General features: G+C 41.3%; 1 protein-coding gene across 1 annotated transcript in view; it reads right to left on the bottom strand.

The window, feature by feature from the left end:
- The window catches only part of LOC128754423 (complexin-1-like), an 18,229-nt gene extending 12,027 nt beyond the window's left edge, over positions 1-6,202 (bottom strand). The window contains exons 1-2 of the mRNA XM_053857030.1: positions 5,927-6,202; positions 5,058-5,143 (exon numbers count right to left, since the gene is read on the bottom strand). Of these exons, the coding sequence (XP_053713005.1) occupies positions 5,058-5,088 (31 nt within the window). The 5' untranslated portion in view covers positions 5,089-5,143; positions 5,927-6,202. The remainder of the gene's footprint in view (positions 1-5,057; positions 5,144-5,926) is intronic.
- Between the last annotated feature and the right edge of the window lie 15,595 nt (positions 6,203-21,797).

Raw genomic sequence — 21,797 nt, forward strand, 5'->3', positions numbered from 1 at the left:
ACAATTCATTGCTCGACGTCACAAAGTGAGAATAATGAGATTAAAGTCAGAATTCTGAGAAAAAAAAAGTCAGAACTCTCACTTTAAAGTCAGAAATCTGAGGAAAAAAAAAAGTCAGAATTCTGAGATTAAAGTCAGAATCCTGCCAATTACTTTTTTTTTCTTCACTGACCCTAATCCTCTGCCATATATTTTGCAAGATTTCTTTCATGTTATATTGTTTATTTTGAGTGACCAGAAACATTGTTAAATTCAATTCTACTTCGGAGTAATATTTATTTAATATTTTATTGAACATTTCAGTTTAACTATCACAAGCTGGGGAAGGAAAACAAACTGATAGGAACCCAAAAAAATTCAAATAACAATGAATGAAAAATTAAAAAAAAAAAATTCTGTTGTTAGCGACATCTGCTATAGGTGGTCCTTTCCTCGCTCCCTGCACTGCTTTCGTTTTTATTTGGGGGCCAAATAACAAGTGACTTTTACATAAAATAGAGCCTGTAATTCTATTTTATTGTGTGCTTTTTATGACGCAAGTCGCTGGGACAGGAAAGGAAATCAGAGGAAATTGTATTTGTAATCAATATCTTTTTCATACATTATGTACTCTGGAACAACTTTCAGTGTGAACTGAAGATTACACTACTTTTCACTTGTGCCCAAAGGTGTATCATCTTTGAGTTGGATATAAGCATCTCCACTCAGCTCTGTCATTCCATGAGTCAAATGTAATTATATCTGCATTATGTCAGAGAGAAGAAAAGGAGCTTTCAAGGAAGCAGCAGTGCAGGATCGTGCACAGCGTCTCCCAGTGAGAGCAGCAGCTGGGAGCCTTTGTCCTCCTGTTCTCCAACACTCCAAAACACCTTGTGCGATAAAAATATTCTCTTTCATGATGGAGACACTTTGTTGTGTCGCATTCTATATAGGCACGGCGCCTGGAAGTACACTTGAGAATGGCTCCCAGATCCCCTCCCTGCAGTTGCATTTTGACATCAATAGAGCAGTATAACACACTGCAAGTAGACGATGAACACGGATGGAGTTTGCACATCAATTCAAGTGTTTCATTCTGTCGAACAAAGATAAAAGTGAGAATCTGATTTAACTTTAGGATTTAAAAATTTAAATCAAATTGTTTGGGTCAGCAGACGTGAATTCACTCACCGTAACCATGGCGACAGTTTTGGCTAGCCATGGCCTCAGCTTAGCTTTGTGAATGTGTTCTAAACTTCATAACTTTGGCTTTATTTGACTACAACTTTCATGGCTGATCGGCTAACTTTGAACTGATTTGGTTTGATGCTCTGTACGTCTGTTTTACGAACCATCTTAAATTGTTTATTTTCATTACGTCAGGCAGTACATCCAGTCATGTGACCAGCTCTGGTTAAAACCGCAGAAAACGCGGTTCCATAAAACACTTCTCATCCAACGCGCCCTATTCTTCTTCATGGTGTGTGTATCGTCTAGGAACTCTGTTGCGCTACTGCCATCTGCTGTGCCTTTGAGTTCATTACACTTGGAATATTTATGAAATATATATAAAGTACATGTAGGACAAATAATTTTTATAAATAAATCTGATTTAAAAAATAGTGTTTTGGTGGAAGTAGTCTCTGGTGGTTTGCTCTCTGGTGTGTGCTTTTCTTCTTTGCATTTTAGCACAAGAAACTCAACTAGTGATGGGTAGATGAGGCTTCATGAAACAGTATTGCAGGGTTGATGAATCAGAGGCCACTAGATGGCGCTCTTGGTTTAGTAATGATGTGAGGTATCATTGAATTAGTCGTTCAGTCCAAACGTTCCACAGCAGACAGTGCCATCTGGTGGCCTCTGAAAATCAGGACACTGTTTCATGAAACCTCATCCACCCTTCAGTACTGTGTCATGAAACCTTACCTACCCGGGGATTATACCAAAGCAACTGAGACTCCCACCCACAGACTGCAGCCTCAGAAAATGGCGTTGAGTTTATCATGAGGGGAGAAAATGAATTCAAATGTTTCTGCTCTCAGGCTGTGGATAATTAACCAGACGAGTTTGTGAATTTTGATTGGTGGTGAGACGTGATGTGAAATCATTAGTCCAGGAATGTTTAATTGGTATTTTCTCACTTTCTATGCATCATTTTTCAATGAAACAATTTGTCGTTACTTTTGCAAACACGTCACAATTGCCCCGAGAAACAAAACCAAAATGGCAACAGACTCCTTTCATGCTCTGTGGAGTGATACAGAACAGATCAACGGGCGGAGGAGGAAGACGTGAATCGTAAAAAGGACTCTTTTATCTTTTACACTTTTGAGACTTTTACTCGCACACCCTCGGGTCACAGCTAGTAAGCCTGAAATGCATTTTTTTTTTCTTATTGCCACTGGAGCGTAAATTTCCCCCGTCTGTATTGCAGCAGTTGTCCTTTAGATGACCTTCAACGCATTTTCCAAAACAACCATATTATTGCAAATGGAAGTCAGAATACAACAGTTTGAGGAAAACTATTTAAAATAATATTTAAGTCCAGTATGAATGCTTCTGCCAGTTTCACATTACACGTGTATGATTTAATGCAGAAGCACAACAGAAAACTATGTTTTGTTTGACAGAAAAACATCAAAGAATTTGTGTTTCCGACACAAAACTTGGGGCACTGCAGAAACACGCTTTAACAGATTCAAGGGTGCTTATTGAATTCCTGCAGCGATTCTGTCCGTGATTGGCTTAGCTACTTTTTTTCCCCAATGCCCCACGAGCAGTATTTAATAAACCAGAAGCTGCTTCCTCCAAAATATGTTGACTTACATTCTATAGGTGACGTGTTGTATTGCATGCTGAACAGAAATGCACTGCGCTTTATGCTGTCAAGCAGGTGCAATGAGGTGTAGGAAGGTGCAGCAGCGCCCCCTATTCACGCGCCGGCACTGGTTGCTTCCTTTGAAACCAACATGCAGCCAGGACACATTTAATAGAATTGTTAATGTTGCTTGTTATATTTGTGATCTTCTTTTATGATACCTGCATAATGGAAAAAGCATATTTTTTTTATTTTTCAGTGTTTGGTAGACATTCGATGAGCCTGCTTTGTCCCTCCTCATCTTTTGATAGAGCTTCTTTCATCAGAATACGAGGAGCAGGAATCATTCCAAACTACAGTTCTGCCTTCAACTAAAAAGAAGCCTGCTTGACACCTGAAACGTCACTGGCCCATCGCGACTGGCCGCCAGTGTATTGGTCTCACTGTCCGGATGCATATTAAACGCGTAGACCTTTCAATCCTCTCAATACTCAACAATACTTGTGAACCACGTTTATTCACCACCTGACAGTAAAACCTCGCAGGAATAGTGGTGACGCAACCCAATTGATTAAGGAATATTTCATTCCATTGATGTATTGACTAAGCGCCACGGTGTCTCGTGGATTGATGGGCTAAGCAGATTGATTTTCCGGATAATTGATTTTTTTTTTCCTCGACCATCAGGGAACTGTAGTTAGAGAGTGCACGGTCAGCATTTTTTTCAGACCACAGGAAAAGGGTCAGGGGTTTCCAGTCGGGGAACAGAGGGCTCCAGAACCACTATCATCTAATAACAATACAATAATAACAATAATAACATTGAGAAATGACAGATGAAGGCGAGGTCTCTCCTTATAGTGATGTACACCTGAGCTCTTCATAGTTCACCAGGCACCAGAGATGATGCGGCAGTGACATGCTCTCTGCTATACCACAGCTATAAAACATGCAGAAGCGAAGAGCTAGTATACATATTTACGTCCGCGCACACACACACAGACTTTAATCTATTTCCGAAGTCTGCAGCCAGAGTGCAGTTTATTTAAGAATTCATAGCGCATGCACGGGCCAGGGCTGCTATGCAGAGTGAAGCAGTGCCGTCGTCCCCTGCATCCCAATGAGACGCAGGGGCGCAGCTTCAACTCCACTTCCAAACTGTAGCTACAGAGAGCCTGCGTGCCCCGCACCGCAGCTCAACATCATCCGCGGCTAAACGGTGTGTGTTGCCGCCGCGCTCGCCTCGCCGCTCCGAGCCTGCGGCCGACAAGCCGGATGGATTACAGGGCTATAATGAGGACTAATTAGGGGCAAATAATACCGAAGATAATATTCTGCTGGATAATACCTGAAGGCTTTGTAGGACAAAAGTGTAATGAAAAATTTGTGATACTTCTATGCAAAACAGTGCTTCTCTTTTTTTCTTTTTTTTGTTCCCCGTCTGGAAATAGCTTCAGGCGTACAACACTTAGACTCTGTAACTGGTTTCCGAAAATGTACGTGGTTCAATTTGAGACGTGTAAATATGATGGTTTAGTGAAAACTAGGAAGGTGGAGGGGCCGCTGCCAGACAGGCTACCTTCACATGAACTCCTCCAAGATGATTTTTGCTGACTCTCAGTATTTTTGTCCATCATTGGCAACCATAGATTCCCTGGAGATGTTCCCGTGGCAGAGTCGCTATGTAATCTGTGTTCACCAAAAGGACTCCATGAGAAAAAAAATATCAAATGTCATTTGAATTGGATGAATATAGCTGGTGCCTTTTGTGCCTCTTAAGGATTTAGGTTAGCTGCCACGGTGATAGATGCCATTTTAGTCATGCAAATATAGCAGTGACCCAGGGGTAAAAGTCAGAATCCAGAAAAGATATGGAGTCACCAAGATATGTAGTGAATGGAATCTTCATGGAACTTCCTCTTCTTAAATGCTGCTATCACTTTTCCGAACTGATAGAGACTTAACTTTATTAACACACTAAACACTTTTCACCCCACTGGACGTTTGGTTCTTCTAATATACGTTAACCAGCCGTTAGTTTGGGGAATATATTTGAAAATAAAAAGGCTGATGTCAGTCGAAACCCCCCCACCACCACCACCACCACATTCACCGCCACAACCACCACAAAGGATCAACATAGCTCTGTGTCCCTTTAAGTGCGTGGCCAGTGCTCGCCGCCCGCCCTCCTTCTGCTGCCTTTTAAATCCTTTACACTGCAGTGCTGTTAAATCAACCTCTCGCCCAGCAGACAACTCACCTCCCAGTGCAGCCTTCATTACAAAATTCATGATGAAGCACTTCTGCGTTCGCTTCCTTCACTCGTCGGGTTGGTGAGGGAAAGACCTGCAGCCGGGGCACAAGGAAGACGTGAGAGAAATGTGCTGCCATAAACAGGAAAAGTCTCTTTTATCTTTTGTTTCAGCATTTAAAAATGTTGTTTTTTGCCACACTCCCCCTACGTCTCCTGCACCTGCGCCCCGTTTTTTTTGAAGCCCCCTTCATCTTCAGTGGTTTTCTGCTGAGGCTGGCAGCCTGCGATGTATCCCAACAGTAATAACTTTGAGAGTGAAGGTCGAACGGAGACGGGGTCAAGGGAGACACTCTGTGTCAGTGTGCAAGGACTTGCCTGAGAGTCTACCTATTAAGGTGCTGAGCAAGGTCAGGTCAGGGTGAGACCTCCAGCGTATTTACAGCTGTCAATTCCTCCCATCTAAAACACACCGTGTACATGAGCACAGTATGTTCTCGGGACCTTCAAAAGCAGTGACATCACTAGTTCCTCAACATTGTCAGGGTCCGTTTGTAGTTCCTTGAGACTTGCCACGACCTTTCTCAGCCCTTCACAAGCCACTTTTATGACTTCACCTCCTTGAGATCTTTAAATCGTTTCCCGTCTTCCGGTCCTCAGCATCACTTACAGACGCGGATCAGTTTCCCCTCAAATGAACCCTCACGATATCAACTCTCAGCTGCGGCGATGCAGCGCAGCGTTTCAGCGCTAATACAGTTCTCTCTTCAGAAGCTTGAGCAGCCCACACTTGAGCAGCGGCTCTCCTTCCTGTCCCGAGCATGCGAACACTCCACACACTCAAACGCAACATTCGCCTCTCGAGCTGGGATGGTTACCTCGGTCGGAGCCTTGTGTCTCTTCTGCCCGCGCGGAAAAACAGCAAGCCTCGCCAGCGATTTTTTTTCTTTCTCACCGCTCTTCCTCCGTCCCTGCAGCAAGGAGCATGAAAACAGGAGCCGAGCGGGGATCGTGGCTCTGCCTCTCAGTTTGCAGACATGCCGGTTGTGTCAGAGGGAAGATGCAGCAGCGGAGGAATAGAGACTATTCCTGCAGGACTAGCTCAGAGGATGCGGAGAGAGAGAGAGAGAGAGGGGTGGGAGGAAGGGAGCGTTCACGTAATAGCCTGTAAATGAAACGCTCTACATTTTTAAGAGAAAAGCCATATTGTTGATGGCGGCTGGAAAACACATCCCTCCAGGGCTGTTGAGGCCTTGCTGCTAATGAATTAGGTTTCGCTTCATTACTGACACCGTCTTTGATTTTCTTGCAAATTTGTTATTTTTTTTAAGTCAACTACTGTCGCACAGAACACAACTCAGGTGCTCCTCTGTTTTACTGGCATCACTTTTTCTTTCGTTTCTCTCATTGAGATCCACAGAGGAAAACCTTCTCAGCCGGTGAGAGACAGGACTGAAGCGTAGCAGCCTGAGGAGTGAAGAAAGAGCCTCGCAGGACGGTGGGGACAGCTGCCATGACGTGGTTTACCGACTCTGACACCAAGACAGGGAGCACGGGCAGAAGTGGCTGAGATGAAGAGGTTTCATTGGGAGTGACAAGAGAGGGCAGGCTGAGAAGAATGTCATTGGAGATGCCAGGTGAAAGACCAGAGAGGTTCATGGATGCAGTGGATGAGGACATGATGAAGGTGGACACTGTAGAAAGCTCAAGAGGATTCTGACCTCCATCAACAGCCTCCGTTTGGCTGTCTGTGTTGGAAATGGCTTGAAAAGCTATGGGTGAAATTTTCAGGAATTTTGGAAGTGATCCGGATCACCGTCTGAACCTTAGAGTTAGGGCTAGGAACATTGGCGTTTGGATCTTTTCAATTCTCTTGAAGGATACTTGGCAGGTTGGGATGGAAGTGACTGAAGCTGCTTGGTGGGAATCTCTTAGAATCTGCACCCTGACTTGAAACAAACTCACATGGAGCGCCAAGCCTTACTTATTTGTCATTGTTTGGTCTACATTTATCTCTCTATTCACTGTATGATACTGGTAACAGTAGCAACAGCCCAGAGGTGCAGAGTTCAATACTACAGTTAGGGCTGCAACTATCTGACTATTTGGATTGATGACTAGTCACCAAACATCTCAAGGATTAGTCAGTTAGTTGGCTCAAGGATATCTACTCCAGTCTGATCTTGACGCACATGGTGGCGACATTGTAGTGTATAGTTGTTGTAAAGCAGGACTCTCAAACACAACTTAAAGTGTTAGATGCACTTGAAAAACACTCAGAGGCTTATTTGGAAGAGACCTTAACCCGAGCATTTGATATGTGACCCAAATCTTCTACCACCACATCTTATCTCACACTAATGTCAGGTATCACTGGGGTGTCTGTGCCTTCAGTTCAGGGATTACGTTCAGGTTTTTCATTGGGATTTTCTTGTACAAGGCAAGATGTACACCATCTCGCTTCGGACAAAGAGGGACTGTCCTGTCACACCCATGCAACTGATGGAAAAAAATCTTTATTAACAAGGACAAAATGTTCAATGGAAGCAAGGATATGACATGAACCCTATAAAAATCCTTTAACATGCATTTTATTTGAATAGGAATCACAATAAAACTATGGACTAAACATCGAAGATGAAAATTTATTTCAAATTATGTTAAATTTTCTTTCAAGAAAACTTTGAGGAAAGTACTAAATTGACAAACAAAAATAAAAAAAACAAAAGTGTAGTCATGAAAGTGTTGTATTTACTGTTTAACTACTACTGGCTAAAACAGAAACAGGAAAAGAAAAGTCAATTGTATAGTTTAAGCCTGACATCATGTGGGCCACAAAAATACAGGCAAATGGCCACATATGGCCCCCGGGCCGCACCATGCCCATGTCTGTGCTAACTTGTACTTACACGGAAAAGAGAACCATCATTCTTTGACACGACCATGTTGTTGTAATTGTAGCTTGAATTTACATTTACCAAAATACTGTACTACATGTATTGAGTGTTCATTCATTGGAAAATATGGGACTAAATGTACCTTTTCGAGGCTGACACGTCCACCAAACAGTGGAGACAGACTCAAGTCAGAATTATTATTATTATATTGTTATTCATTTTATACTGTTAATAGCAGCATGTCTGCAGCGGACCCTCCCAAAGAAAAGCCAAAATAGCCTACAACCGAACAAGCTACTTCCAGCTGGTAGTCTCCATGTCCTCCAAGTGAAACGTGCCAGCCTTTCCCCTGCAGGTTCTGTGAAAGTCTTAGCTTGTTCCCTCACACTCACAGTAACAGCGCTGGGCAGGGCAGGGAGCACACACAGGACCACAGGGAGCCCAAGTGCTGCAGCTCCCATCAATTAATCAAGACACACTCGAGTGTGTCCAGTCAACACGCCGAGCCGCCCTCTTTATAGCCTGCAAGAGCAACAGAAGTAGCAAGCATGCGCCCTGTTCTGAACACACAAGAACCAGCTCTGATTCATCCGTAGCAGAAATACTAATTCATGACTTGGTATGACAGGATGGTCACTTCCTTCAGGTCTCACAAAGACAACGTCTCAAACACCAACAGAACCAGATGGAGACATCATATCAACCAGTTTTAGAATCTCTACATCGGCTCCCTGTGAGTTCCCGGTCGATTTTCCTTTCATTGCTTTATAAAGCTCTTAGTCTTTGTCCTCATTATTTATTTGATTTGCTTTTACCATTTTCTCCCTCTCACTCTCCATAGACAGGTACAGTCTTGTTTTACTGCAGCAGCCAGGGTGTTGAAGCCTGCCTGTTTCTCACTTGGACTGGACTTGTGTTTTACTACCTGTAATTCTGCATGATTCACTTCACACTATCATCCTGCTAATATTATTGTATCATTCAGGTCAGGTTCATCCATTTTAATCTGCGTGTTAAGCCCATGACATTTCAATATTTTTAATTGTTGAAATACTGAGCTACTCCTTGTGTGTGTCGGAACAATGACAGGAGCAGCGCCATTAAAAGGACGCTAGCTTTTATTGAACACTTCATTTAGATCTTCCTGACCGTAAATGTTAAATGAAAATGCCCATCAATCCGTTCATGGTTCCTGTCTGTCCGCTCGCAGTTGTGTCCTTCAATGACCCGACTGTTGCCTGGTGGTTGCAGCGCTTATTTATCAACTGTCCTTGAAACTGAGTGATTGTTCTCTTTAAGAAATAAATCAGGCTGATGCCGCTCAGTGCTCACAGCTCTGTGCTGAAATGGTACTTTGTGATAGTAGTTAAACCCTTGATCGGCCTTTATAGCAGTCCTGTGGTCAGCTCATCACCATTTCTTACTTCCATTTTTATTAACTTATCCAGTGGTCATAGGACAAACTTACATGGCTTCGTGTTCTTTATTCAGCGGCTTTGTACATCTCTAGGCTCTGGTGGGTTGCTGGAGGGGATTTTAAGAGTAGTGTATTTCCACAGTGAGGCATAAGACGTAATGGGTATGTGGATGTCCTCGTGCGTTCCTTTCCTTAATTCACTCTCCAAAAAAAGTCCACTCTATTTTTGTTTATGCCGTTGAGATGAGTGTGGTCTTCCATGCATTTGTGAATTTAGAAACGGGGAATGTCTCCCGAATTCCATTTAAATTCCAGGAATTTGAATTGAAGTTGAAAACTGGAGGTACAATTTAAATTTCAATTTGAATTGAAATTCCAAAATCCAGAGTTATCTTCTACAGTACATTCCGTTTTACGTATTTCACAAACACGTCATAACTATGAATAAAAGCAGCTTAGATTAGATGTTTTTTATTTTCCCCACAGACACAAAAAATACTCAAGACATCAAACAAACACAAAAAAGGAGTGACACGTTCTATCTCAATCATTTTTAGTGACACAACACACAATACGACTAGCAATGTATGTTCCAAAGCTGTCTGAGTAATGTCGCATTCCACGTTAGCCTTGAGCAGTGATGCTACATTGGTGCAGCGGGGAGATTGTTGGTTCATTCTGTTCCATGTGAATTTGACTCCAGTGGGACACAGTGTACAAACAGCAATGTCTTTGCTATTCTTGCATTCTGCAGATGGGTGCATATCTTTCGGATTCAACCATCACAGGGGTTAGCTTCGTTCCAAACTGGGCTTGAACTGTCGCAAGCTCTTGTTGTCATACAAGGAACTTAGGGCTGTAGGCCTTAATAAAACTGAAATATGTTTGAGTTATTATGTGAAATATGGATACCGTGAAATGAAAATATTGATACTGTATTGCGCTGTATGACTGACTCAGCATTTTCTTTCACCCCCTACGTAAAATTTGAATTGAAGAATTGAAACATACCAGTGATAAAACTATCGAGGAAATATGTGTCACACTTTAGATTGGGAACATATATTAACTATAATTAAGATAACTACTTGCATATTTACTGTTAATAATCAATAATTACAGTGTTTTACAGAGTGAACTTTCAGTGACCAGGGGAAAACAGAGTTTTGGCAAAATAAGATGCAAGTCAAAACTTTATGATGAATTAGATTAGCTCCATGAATTTTGGGAACTGGAAAATATTATAGTTAAACATTTCAATGAAAAATGAGGGGGATATTCAAAATGGGGGGTCAATTTTATTAATATCAGTATTTAAGACAACAAGCAGGATAAATATCATATTAAATGTCGAACCAAAGTTCTGTTTTTTTTTTACCAAGTTACCAAAATACATTATCTGACATATGCAGTAAATTATATGGAAGACTTTTCTGATGTTTCTGTCTGGAGTATTTACTTGAAAAGTGATGTGCAACCTAATGTCTCATGATATCAATCCGCATCCAACTTGTTTTTCCCCCATGCACCATGTTCATTTTCAAAACCATAGTTCTCCTGAACTATAGGGATTTGTGCTGCTCATCTCACCGTGTGCCCTACCCCCCCAGTCGGTCTCCGTAATGTGAAGTCAAAGGGGAGGAGTCATTAGCTTTAGCATTAGTCTGCTGTCCACCCTTCCTGCTGCACTTTGTGGTCCACAGAGAGAAGTGAGGCAGAGGGAAAAACAAGAGGAGGGGAAAGTCGGAAGGATAGCTGGAAGGCAGTGCGTGTGGGCGCTTGTGTGTGTCTAAGTGTGTAGGTGTGTGTCCATCAGTCGTACAGGACCACAGAAGTACCACACAAGAGGGGGGTGTGGTCTGCTGCAATGCGTAAAGGCGGCTTCATGCAGTGAACACACACACTGAATGCTTGATTGACTGCCTTTTAGACTTCATAGTCTTGAAAGTGAAAATGCTGGCAAAATGACAAACATATGGTGGAGCAAGGTGGGCCAGTGTTTCAGTCCAAGTCTGACTCTTACTTTGTATTGTTTGCTACGAATGGATATCCAAAGCCTGAGATGCAACACTTTCAATGACGCATGACAAATGAAATGGCCAGATTGTGGTGTCAAAAGATCAGCTGCTCAGCAAGCTCCATCGGCAACATAAAGGAAGCGGCTCAGTGTGGTACCTGGCCGCGCTCCCCGATGAGGCACTCGCGGTCTTGTCTCGGCACCTTGCACCTGACAACAGGAACAGTTTAAGCAAGTCATAGTGCAGAAAGTATGGACATTTGAGAAGGTTAACCAAGAAATCCGTTATTATCGCACTGCTGAATGATGTAACGCGGTTGGGGTGACCAAGCTACAAATGGTATCACTGGTGGGGTGGGAATTTCGAGGCAGTCATACAGTTACAAAGCAGGGGTCGGCAATATTATCTAAAAAATTATGCCCTTTAAATATGACTTTTACCAACAAATATTTGAATAGTCATCGCTGGCACTTTGTAAGATGTTTCATTTAACCTTCACTAAAGGACCCTAGAGATGAATGAACACAATAAGGTTTTGGTCAATACAGCGTTACCGATAGGCTTGTTTAGACGGCTCGCTGCTTCGCGACCGTGCCCTCGCTTTTAACAATGTGCCTGCTTATTCCCAAGGTTAAGAATTGTGCTTACTCTACATTATGATTCTTGGTGACGCCATCGTCTCAATAGAAAGGCCCTAAAAGCTCTTATGGCTGAATAAGGACCGGGGTATTGTGCTCCTATGAATAAGCATCTGCAGTGACGGCAGTTTTTCAGAAACCTTAGAACCGCTGATGCATGGAGCATAGAGTCAGTTAGAAACTCTGCAGTTATCGATATGTGTACACATGTTGGTAAGTAAAATATTTTTGGAGAAATATCTGGGTAAAGTGAGAGAGCTTTTCTGTTTGATAAAAGCACTGTGGTCAAGTGATGGGAGACGATCAATAAATATGGCTCAACTACGATTATAACGCAAGAGACACGCCTTCTCCGTCTTGGACAAACTGGACAGCAACATAGACTGCAGTTTTACTTTGGTATCCTGACTGTGTTATATGTGTCTGTAAGAAGCTCTATAAGAAGTGGTGGGAGTTAATTACAGTTAATTTATTACAACATTATTACGATAAATTAATTACAAAAATAAATGATTTAATTTATTTATTTTCAGTTTGCTCTCCAGACCACAAGGAACCTTTGTCAGTGCAGGAGTTCCTGGTCCACTGATCCCACTGATGCACAAGACACGTGGCAGCTAGGATGATAACAACAACAACAAACATGGAGGAATCCCTGAACAAAAGCAGACAAAAGCATCTGTTTGCTTTTGTTCAGGGATGTTTTTCACTACACAATGACCAGGGTTTCCACTACTCTGAATGTACTTGAAATTCTTATAACATTGAAATTCTTATACAGATATTTTCAAGACATTAAAAGAGCTTTTGTTTAAATAAGGTGATATATTTATTGTGCTTTTGTCAAACTGATGCAAAATAAACAATATTTTGTTGTTTAAATGTATGTATGGGTGGCATATATTCTTTACCATTAAACTGTAATTCTCTAGTAACTAGATTATTTTTTTTCATGGAATCCCACCCCTAATATATATATATATATATATATATATATATATATATATATATATATATATATACGGAAGTTATATTTCTGTTTATTTATTTCCAAATTGTCCCAAATGTAGCACAGTGACGCACATCCATGTGGTTATACGGGACACCAAGTCCTCAGACCTGTTATTACAGTAACATCATGATGAAGCTCCAGCCTTGGTTTTGTTTTCCTTTTGAAAGTGCTGCACTGTTGCTTCAGCTACTTTGCGTTTGTCAGAGACGTCTGCCCGGACGTGCACGTCTCCTGTAGAGACGTACACTGTGTAGTACATCTATCTTTTTTTTTTTTTTTCAATATGCAACGGCCCCATCAAATCCCTGAGCCACTTCACTGTGTAGGCAAGGTGTCCTGCTTCCTCCATAATGAACATCTAGCTATTAGGGAGGCACAAGTGCATCTGATTGACTCAGTGGAAGGCTGGCACACTTCTAAACTGTGTGTGACCACAGTACATGCACGAGTGTTGGTCTCTCTCCCTCTCTCTCTTGCACTTTATGAAAAATGTCATGAAATAATTATGTAAAGTGCGTTTGAAAAATCAAATCAAGTCCCTCTCTCTCTTACTTTGTATGTGTATGTGTGCTACTGGACCTCTACTCTCCTTCATCCCTCTGAATTTCCTCGACACACAGTCAAACAAAGTCTTACCATTGATGGCCCTAAATGTTTCTCTGTCACACGCATACGCAAGTTCTCAAGTCTCCCCCTTCTGTGTGAAAGGGTTAGGGTTAGGGCTCATCTGTCAGTCAGTGGTGTGCACTTTCATTACTGTGGAAATACTTTTAAAAAGTCTATCTATACCCTTTGGAGGGATCAGTTGAGTGTGTGTGTTTGTGTACTTGTATGGCAGTCCTTTTGGGGACCAACACACCTACCTGTGCTTTGTGGGGACATTTTTGTCGATCCCCACAAGTCCAAGCGTCAATTTGAAGATGAAAACTTCAAAATAACTTCATGATCAGGTTTAAGTTTCAGAGTCCTGGTTCAGGTCAGCCGTTTGTTTTGGATGCTTGGGTTTAGGATGAGAGGCCGGGGATGGCATTATGGCAATGAGCTAGCGATACAAACGGGTGTGTGTGCCTTCTGATGTCATGTGAGCTGGGATAGTGATTCCTCAAGTCATCGTTAGTGACCCCTTTTTATTTGGCAACTACCACAATCTCTCCGTCTTCCTCTCACCCTCTGGTTCACGTACGCATTTATAATAAAAAATGTGCCGACAGTGCAATTTTGCACCAGCAGCCTGTGACCAATAAAAGAAGGCAGGTCCGTGTGTGTGTGTGATGAATGTCCACCTTGCTGCCAAATCTTGCTTTTCCTTCCGTGGTTCTGCGTGTGAACAGTGTTCATCAGTTACAAGTCCTCAATTACACATTTATTAAACAACACGTCATGATGCCTGATACTAGAACACAAATCATTGGACCAATTACTGCTATTTTATAGAGGAATGATAGACCTTTTCCATTTAATACCATTATATATATATATATATATATATACATATATATATATATATATATATATATATATATATATATATATACACTCCTGGTTTTATTATTTCTCGGCTGGTTTTCTTCCGTCCTTGATGGCCCCTCACAAGAGTCAAGGTATATGATGTGGCCCAGCCCTGAGCTACGTACTTAGAAAGAACTTCTTCTGACTCCCACACAGTCACTGCGTTGATTTGTTTTTGTTTAATTAACTAGTATTTTTTTTGTTTGGTTGTTTTCAGTTGGTGAAAAAGAGCTCTAGCAGGATACATCTGTGTCTGTGTTTATCTTTCTCTTACCAAAAGAACATGAAAATAGACGGAGAGATTTCAAAGCATCCCATGAGTCTCACCAACTCGGTTGCTCCGACACCACTTGAATGCAGCACTGTTCCCGGCGAGCTGCAACAAACACACTGTCAAGGGCGATGTTTAAACATACAACAATGAGTGACAATCACATGAGTGGAAATGAGCAGGGCTCTTTTTGTCCTTCTGAAATGCTTTTTAGCAACTGCCTGTTCACATCTAAATGGATGTAATACAGATCAGTGTAATACATGAAGCTCTTTGTACAACATTTTCAGTCGAAATAAATAGTGCCATATAATGTATCCTAGCATCTGCAGCGTTGTTCTCCATTGAAATGCAATACTTCTGCAAACAGCTGACTCAAGGTCTTTCAAGGGAAAAGAGCACCTCAAACGGGATGAGGACATTTTAGGGTGTTGTCCGTGAGGGGCCCTACAGAATTAGCCTAATGATTATAGATTTGAGGCTGTATTACCCACAACTGCCACGTCCCTCTCTCTCTCTCCCTGTCCCTTATGAGAAGTGGTGATTTCCTCTAAATCACTCCCTATTGACCAGTCGAGGCTCACACAGTTGCATTGGTGCAAACTGCTGATGCGGGTTTTTGCGCTGCTACATGGATCTGTGAATAAGATACATACCTCTCTGTGGGCTCTGCATATTTGATGCCCATAAAAAGGTGCAGGGAAAGCTGCAATGCCTCGACTCTTCATTCACCCTCACCATATATCTGGAAAAATCTCTCTCAAATATCACTTTGCTGTTGGCAAATATATATATATATATATATATATATATATATATATATATATATATATATATATATATATATATATATATATATATGATCCTTTTTGTTTTAACTTTAAAATGGCATGAATGTGAGTTGCTGGTGTGCTGGAAAATAATGAATAAAAGGTGAACACGAGTATTTGTGTCCTCCGACATCTTCGGCAGTAAACGCTGGAGCCGGCTCACCCTGCCCCCTTTTATGACTTTGCAGATATGATGTGTGACCTTGAAAGACATCTTGGCAATGCGGTGATGAGAGCGGCGCTCTGTCCATACTACTGCCCCCATGTGGACATGATGGAGAGGTACAGTTGGCAGGCTTCACCGAACACGGGCTGTGACGTAGCGAAGGGGAAATCCCATCTGCTCCAGTGTCCATTTAAAATACATGACAAAGAAGATCTGAGACTTCTCCGATCAGTCACTATGCCAATCTTACATTGAGTACAACCACACTACTACTATTGCACTGTTCAAAGTGAGGGTAAAGACGTCGGTGTTTTGATATAAAAAAATGTTTATTGTTTGAAAATGGTTCTCTTTAAACTGATTTTTTTTTACGAGCCATTAGAAATTCTGTGCACTGTTGGATGCTGCTGTTGTGATGTGATGTGCTGTGATTATTTACTCGTTTTCTTTGTCTGCTATTCCTCCCACTCCCCAGTTCCAGATCTGTCTGAGGCAACCCTGCAATGCAGCACAGATGTGAAACAGAAGCTGCTCTTCCACGCCTGACATCACTGTGTCATCAACACAAGTCGCAGAGACGTTTGTGCTTCTTCAGTCAAACATGTTAACTGCTCCGATTCGACCCTGTCAGAAACACCTCTTCCAGACATGGACTGGCATTTCCAGGCTGGAGTGAGCTCAATTTCCGTCCTCTGAATCGCCTCCTAATATCTTGGGTAAATCACTACACACAAGTGGGTCGCACAACTTTACAATAGCTTCACATTCGACTGCTCCAGTTGTTAGGAACGGAGCTTTTATGTCAGATTATTGAGAACATCGCCACCCACCTCAGACAATACACTGTCTCTCATCATGTGACCCAGAGCTCAAAAATGGTAAGAGAATGAACAGTTTCATCGATTTTTATTTGAAACATTCCAATGAAAGAAAAAAACTATTTAATGAGAGAGGAAAAAAAAACTTCTTCGCCCCTCTGTCCTGTCATTTGGCCAAAACATTTCAAGACAAAAAAATGTTCTGAATGTTATATGTATGTTCAACAATGCATTTGCACATCAGTCCTCCACACTGGCCATTTTGAAAGGGTATGGACAGCCCTTCCTTTCGGCGGATGCAGCACCGATTTTATAGTCATGAACACTCCCATTACAATGTCGAATCACTGTACAAGTATATGTGGATGGACGGTGTAAGTATCGGAAACGTATAAATGAAAATGACAATAAGAAATTAGATAAGAAATTACAAAACCAAAAAAGGATGTAAAACAAATTACATGTACTAATGCTAGGAGGTAAAATGACTTAAATGAAGATTTTTATTTGAGATCAAGCAGTTATTTTTTGTGCTTTTTATTTGGTGGAATGTTTGATGGAGTTGAAACATTGTTGTGTTTCAATGTAGAGACCAATTGAGGAAGGGGATCTGTGGGCATATTTAGATTTATGGATGTGGAACTTGGCTGAGATTATAATGGAATGAATGATAATATAAGATAAGGGGGTAAATGCTCTTCATATACACCAACATTCTTCCAAAGTAGTTTCAATATTAGTTATTACGTTGTTATTATTGTGGACGTCCGCAGTGCATTCGAGCGCTACACTAACGCTACGGTCGTTTATAAATGAAGAGCGGACACATTTATCGATACAATTGATCATAAGTTACTCCTCAATTGGTGGTTAAGTCTGTGTTATACGCAGTTTCTTTTATTCCACCTCGTAAGGCTGGTGCGTTAAGAGTTATGCAGAAAACTACAAGTTACCTGCAGGCGCGTGGGGAGTTCGTCATTCGGCGCGTAAACTAAACGTCACTTCCGGTTGAGAAGCCCACGCCAGAGCTCCTCGAGAGTCTGCTGCGTCACCACCTCGGCTCCTCCCCGTTCTGTGGCCGTCTCGTCTCGCTGCAAGCTGTCGCTGGAAACCCAGGCAGTGGTCGTACACACCCAACAACATCGGTCAGTGAGAGACCTACGTCTAACCTATATGGTGGCTTGTTGAGGATTAAAAAAAACCTCTTCACATCATCGGTAAATATTCGCAGCCTATTTTTTCCTTGCCAGCGCTACGTGAAGTGTGCTACCATAACAATCCTAGCGAGCTGCCGTGGGTCCTCAGCTAATATGCTAACTTGCACAACCTGTCCTAAATGCAGCATGTGGTCTAATGTTGCTTTTAACTTGACACGAAACCTCCTTTCTCGTTGGCATAGCTTCAAAGCGAGCTTAACTGGTTTTCCTTGAAACAACTTCTGAACATACAAAGTTGGTTTGGTCGATGATGCGTTCATGTGCCGATCACCGGAGTCGGAGTTTGGTGTGAGTTGCCTTTCACCGGATTCCTGGGTGTTTTGAATGACTATAGCCGCTGGTTACGGTTTCTTGTTGGTGAACTTAGGTGAGGTTGAACTGTCGGTCCACAGTATACTGCATGTTTTCAAAGCTATTTAATAATGTGTTGCTGTCTGTGGAAATACAACACATTTGGTTGTATTTAATTGTTTTGCAGGTTTCTTTATGCTTGCCAAACCACATACTGTATGCTGCTGTCTGGGGGAAATACAATTATTATAAAAATGAATGATCGAGTTCGTCTTATGCCTGCAACTGTCGTTTTTAGCTTTTCATGTGACATTTAATGAAACCTATTACTGTTAAATGCTGATGTGATTTTCTACAGTAGTGACCGTAAACTTGACGTTGTCCTTTTTTTAGGAGGTTGAGGTCGTGCCTCCTTTATTGCTGTGCTATTGTACCTAACCATAGAAACTTATTTTGTGTAGTTTGCTCTTGACTGAGTTCCATTTTCTGACTTCATCTGTATACCATGTATACCCAATTTATGTTATCTTATTTCATATTAAATAAAATGCACATGCAAATACTTATTGTAAAGTGTATAACAAAACACTGGACACTCTAAATTGGTAAATTCAAACAGCTGCATCCTCTGATCATCTAAAATTTGTATGTATTTCATATTCAACTAAAGTCAAAATGACCCTTAAGAATCATATTTATAAGCTGCTGAAGAAGGCCGAATTTGGATGCTCCTGAAAACGCGACAAATTTGGAGCGTTTGCTGAAGACAAGTTAAGTTTTGTAATAAGAAAATATTGCCTGCTTATAAATGTGCCCAATATTTTTTGGGTTTAAATCTGTTTGTCCTGGGTTGTTTGGAAAAGCTGCTGTAGTTACTGCTGCTGTCACTCCAACCATCAATGCATATACAGCATGATCACAAATAAATTCAATTTGTACCTTTTATTGTACTGCAGGTAAACATGCAACCATCGAGCTCTAATAGGAAGCTAACTGAAAGACGCCAGGGTTGATCCGGAGTGAGTGTCGATAGCTGTCTTAGTGACGATGAAAATATAGCTGGTGTGTAGTATGTGTGTAGTATACAAGTAAGTAGAAGTGCGTAGCAGTAGTGTGATGTTTTCCTTTGCTGTGTGCTGTCTGAAACAGCTTTCACGTCTGTCTTGTCGTGTGCATGATGTAAATAAAATGCCTTGACTGGTGAAAATTGAATAAAATGATAAATAATAGCAGAGTGCTTTAGACTTCCAAGTGTTGTCAAACGTTGGGTGGCACTGACGCTCTTCACAGAAGTAGCAGATGAACTTACTTTAGGCTTTAGGAACATCCGTCTTGCAGACCCTCCATTGCCGGGGGTTCCCACTGTCACATTATTTACCGTTTGTGTTGAGAGAGGCTGTTAAGCCAAAAGACTGAAGGAATGTAAAAAACTCTGAATTTTAACTATTTTTCCACGAGATCTGTTAAAATGAACATTGCTCGATTTAAAAAAAGCTATTTTAAGTTCACAATGTAATGTCAATAGCTATGGGAGGAGAAATAACAGGAACAAAAAAGGAAAAAGCACAACGTAATGTTGTGGCTTTGCTGTGGGTCACATAAGAACTGGCAATGGGCCCCACGTGGGTCCTGGGCTGCCCCACAAGCAGGGAAATCATCTCTGCACTTAGTCTGGAAAAAGAACCAAAAGTCCATTTGAATGCCGGCATGGGTCATTGACAGACAGCTAGATGGCCATTGGGAGGATTATTGGAGTGCAGGATACAGTCAGTCACGTGTTAAGTGCCAAATGAGCCTTCTTTTTGTCAATGTCCCGAACAAAAAATAAAATAAAATAAAACAAGAGGAAATGAATTACGTTTCCACTGAGCATCATGGTGATAGTTTAGTTTGTGTGCTGCACTCAGGTCAATGATCTACACTTACAACACACTAACTCCGAGACTAACTGGTCTTGTACACTTTTGTACACTCGAGTTCACTTAACAAGGGTTAAATGCTGGACTGCGCTTGCTGCCTGGACAAAACTGACCGGCAGGTGGCAGCACGACAGCAAGGAATCAGCAGTGAGACAAAGCAGTCGTGCTGTAATAGTCCTGGCATGAATGAAACGGATTATTATTTCGCGTCAAACATCTTGAAGGAGCGTAGTTGTTCACCTGTCACTGTAATAATTAATAGAAACCATAATTATCTGAATCATAGACTCCAAGAGCACATGACTTTTTTATCGGCTCAGACTTTGCCCACTGTAAATGGAATTACTGACCGCTTTGGTGTGTGAACCTATTAGTTTTTCATCACTAATAAACTAAATACTTCAGATTTGCTAACATTTGCCTGACAGTGGGAACATTTTGGCATCATGAGTCAAACTCAAGGGCAACTGGCGCACTTCACTGTAACTGACAGAAGTGTAGTAACAACGAGACCTTTCCGTCACGTTGTCGCCTTGCACATTCTTACCACAGCCTTTGTTGTCACGAAATGCCGTGGGAGGGGAACATTTGATTCACACGGAACATATCCATTACGTCTGTCATCATTGGATGTAGAAGTCCACTCGACACCGTCAATATGTGATACTTTAGGTGTGAGAATGTGTTGCGACCATTAAGTTAGAATAAGCCTCGGGCTTCTGCCCATTCCCTTTTTGGCCAGTGGATTTTCCAACTCCTTTTTTTCTTTTTTTGTGTGGTAGTCATTGTGCATTAAGTGAGCTGTGTTTGTCGTGGCATTGCTGTTTTTTTTTCGTTTGTGCACTGTTCTATGACTGAAATAAACCATTCCATTCAGTTAAAGTTGAAATATCCCAGATTTAGGATCCTTTTTTCAAGTTGTTGCTTGAATGAAACTGGCAGTTGAAAGTTCTGCTTCTGTTTGGGTGTTTGGCCAGTGGTGGGTGCATTATTACTTATATTTAAAAAGTAGGGTTCAAGCCAATATTTCTTTTCCATGAAGGCCTTAAATATTAACTGTTCAAGGGGGAAAAGGAGGAGCAGCTGCACACTTGGGCCTGACTTATATCTGCTTCAATATCTGTTTCACTTTCGATGGATAGCCTGTGCTAAAAGGCTTAGCACACAAATCTCAGTTGCACTTGAGCTGTGCTATCATTTGCCGTCTTGTTGCCGTCTACTAACTTATAAAGATTATCTTTTAACTGTGGATTGTAACGTTTGCTTGCTCTTCAACTTAATGGAAGATAAACTAGCTGTCTTGTTGAGCTGTGACGCCTTTGTTTGATCAACTGGGATGTCCCAAATGTGTCAACACACAGATGTTGACTCAAGCCAAATTGATTCTTTCAACTTCGAATTGATGCAAGACTGTCCCTTTTCCTCCCTGGAAATGAAACCACACACCACAAAAATGTAGGCCTGGAATTTTTACTTATTTTGATAATATATAAGAATAATCTCGTATTATTAACCCGAGTCACATCAATTTAAAAAACAAGTATTTTTGATCTATCTTTCAATATGGTGATTAAATAGTATATTGTTTCTAATGTCGCAAATATATCTAGTCCACACTTCAGAATTCACAATATATAATGGATGACAAATGATATTCCTCTCAAATATTTGTCTCATTTCACAATAATTACCAATAGTAAAATAAAAATAGGAATCACAAAATCGCACATAATAAGGTGGTTATTG

Source organism: Synchiropus splendidus, chromosome 2 (genome assembly GCF_027744825.2).
Source record: "Synchiropus splendidus isolate RoL2022-P1 chromosome 2, RoL_Sspl_1.0, whole genome shotgun sequence".
In the NCBI taxonomy this organism is placed as follows: Eukaryota; Metazoa; Chordata; class Actinopteri; order Syngnathiformes; family Callionymidae; genus Synchiropus; species Synchiropus splendidus.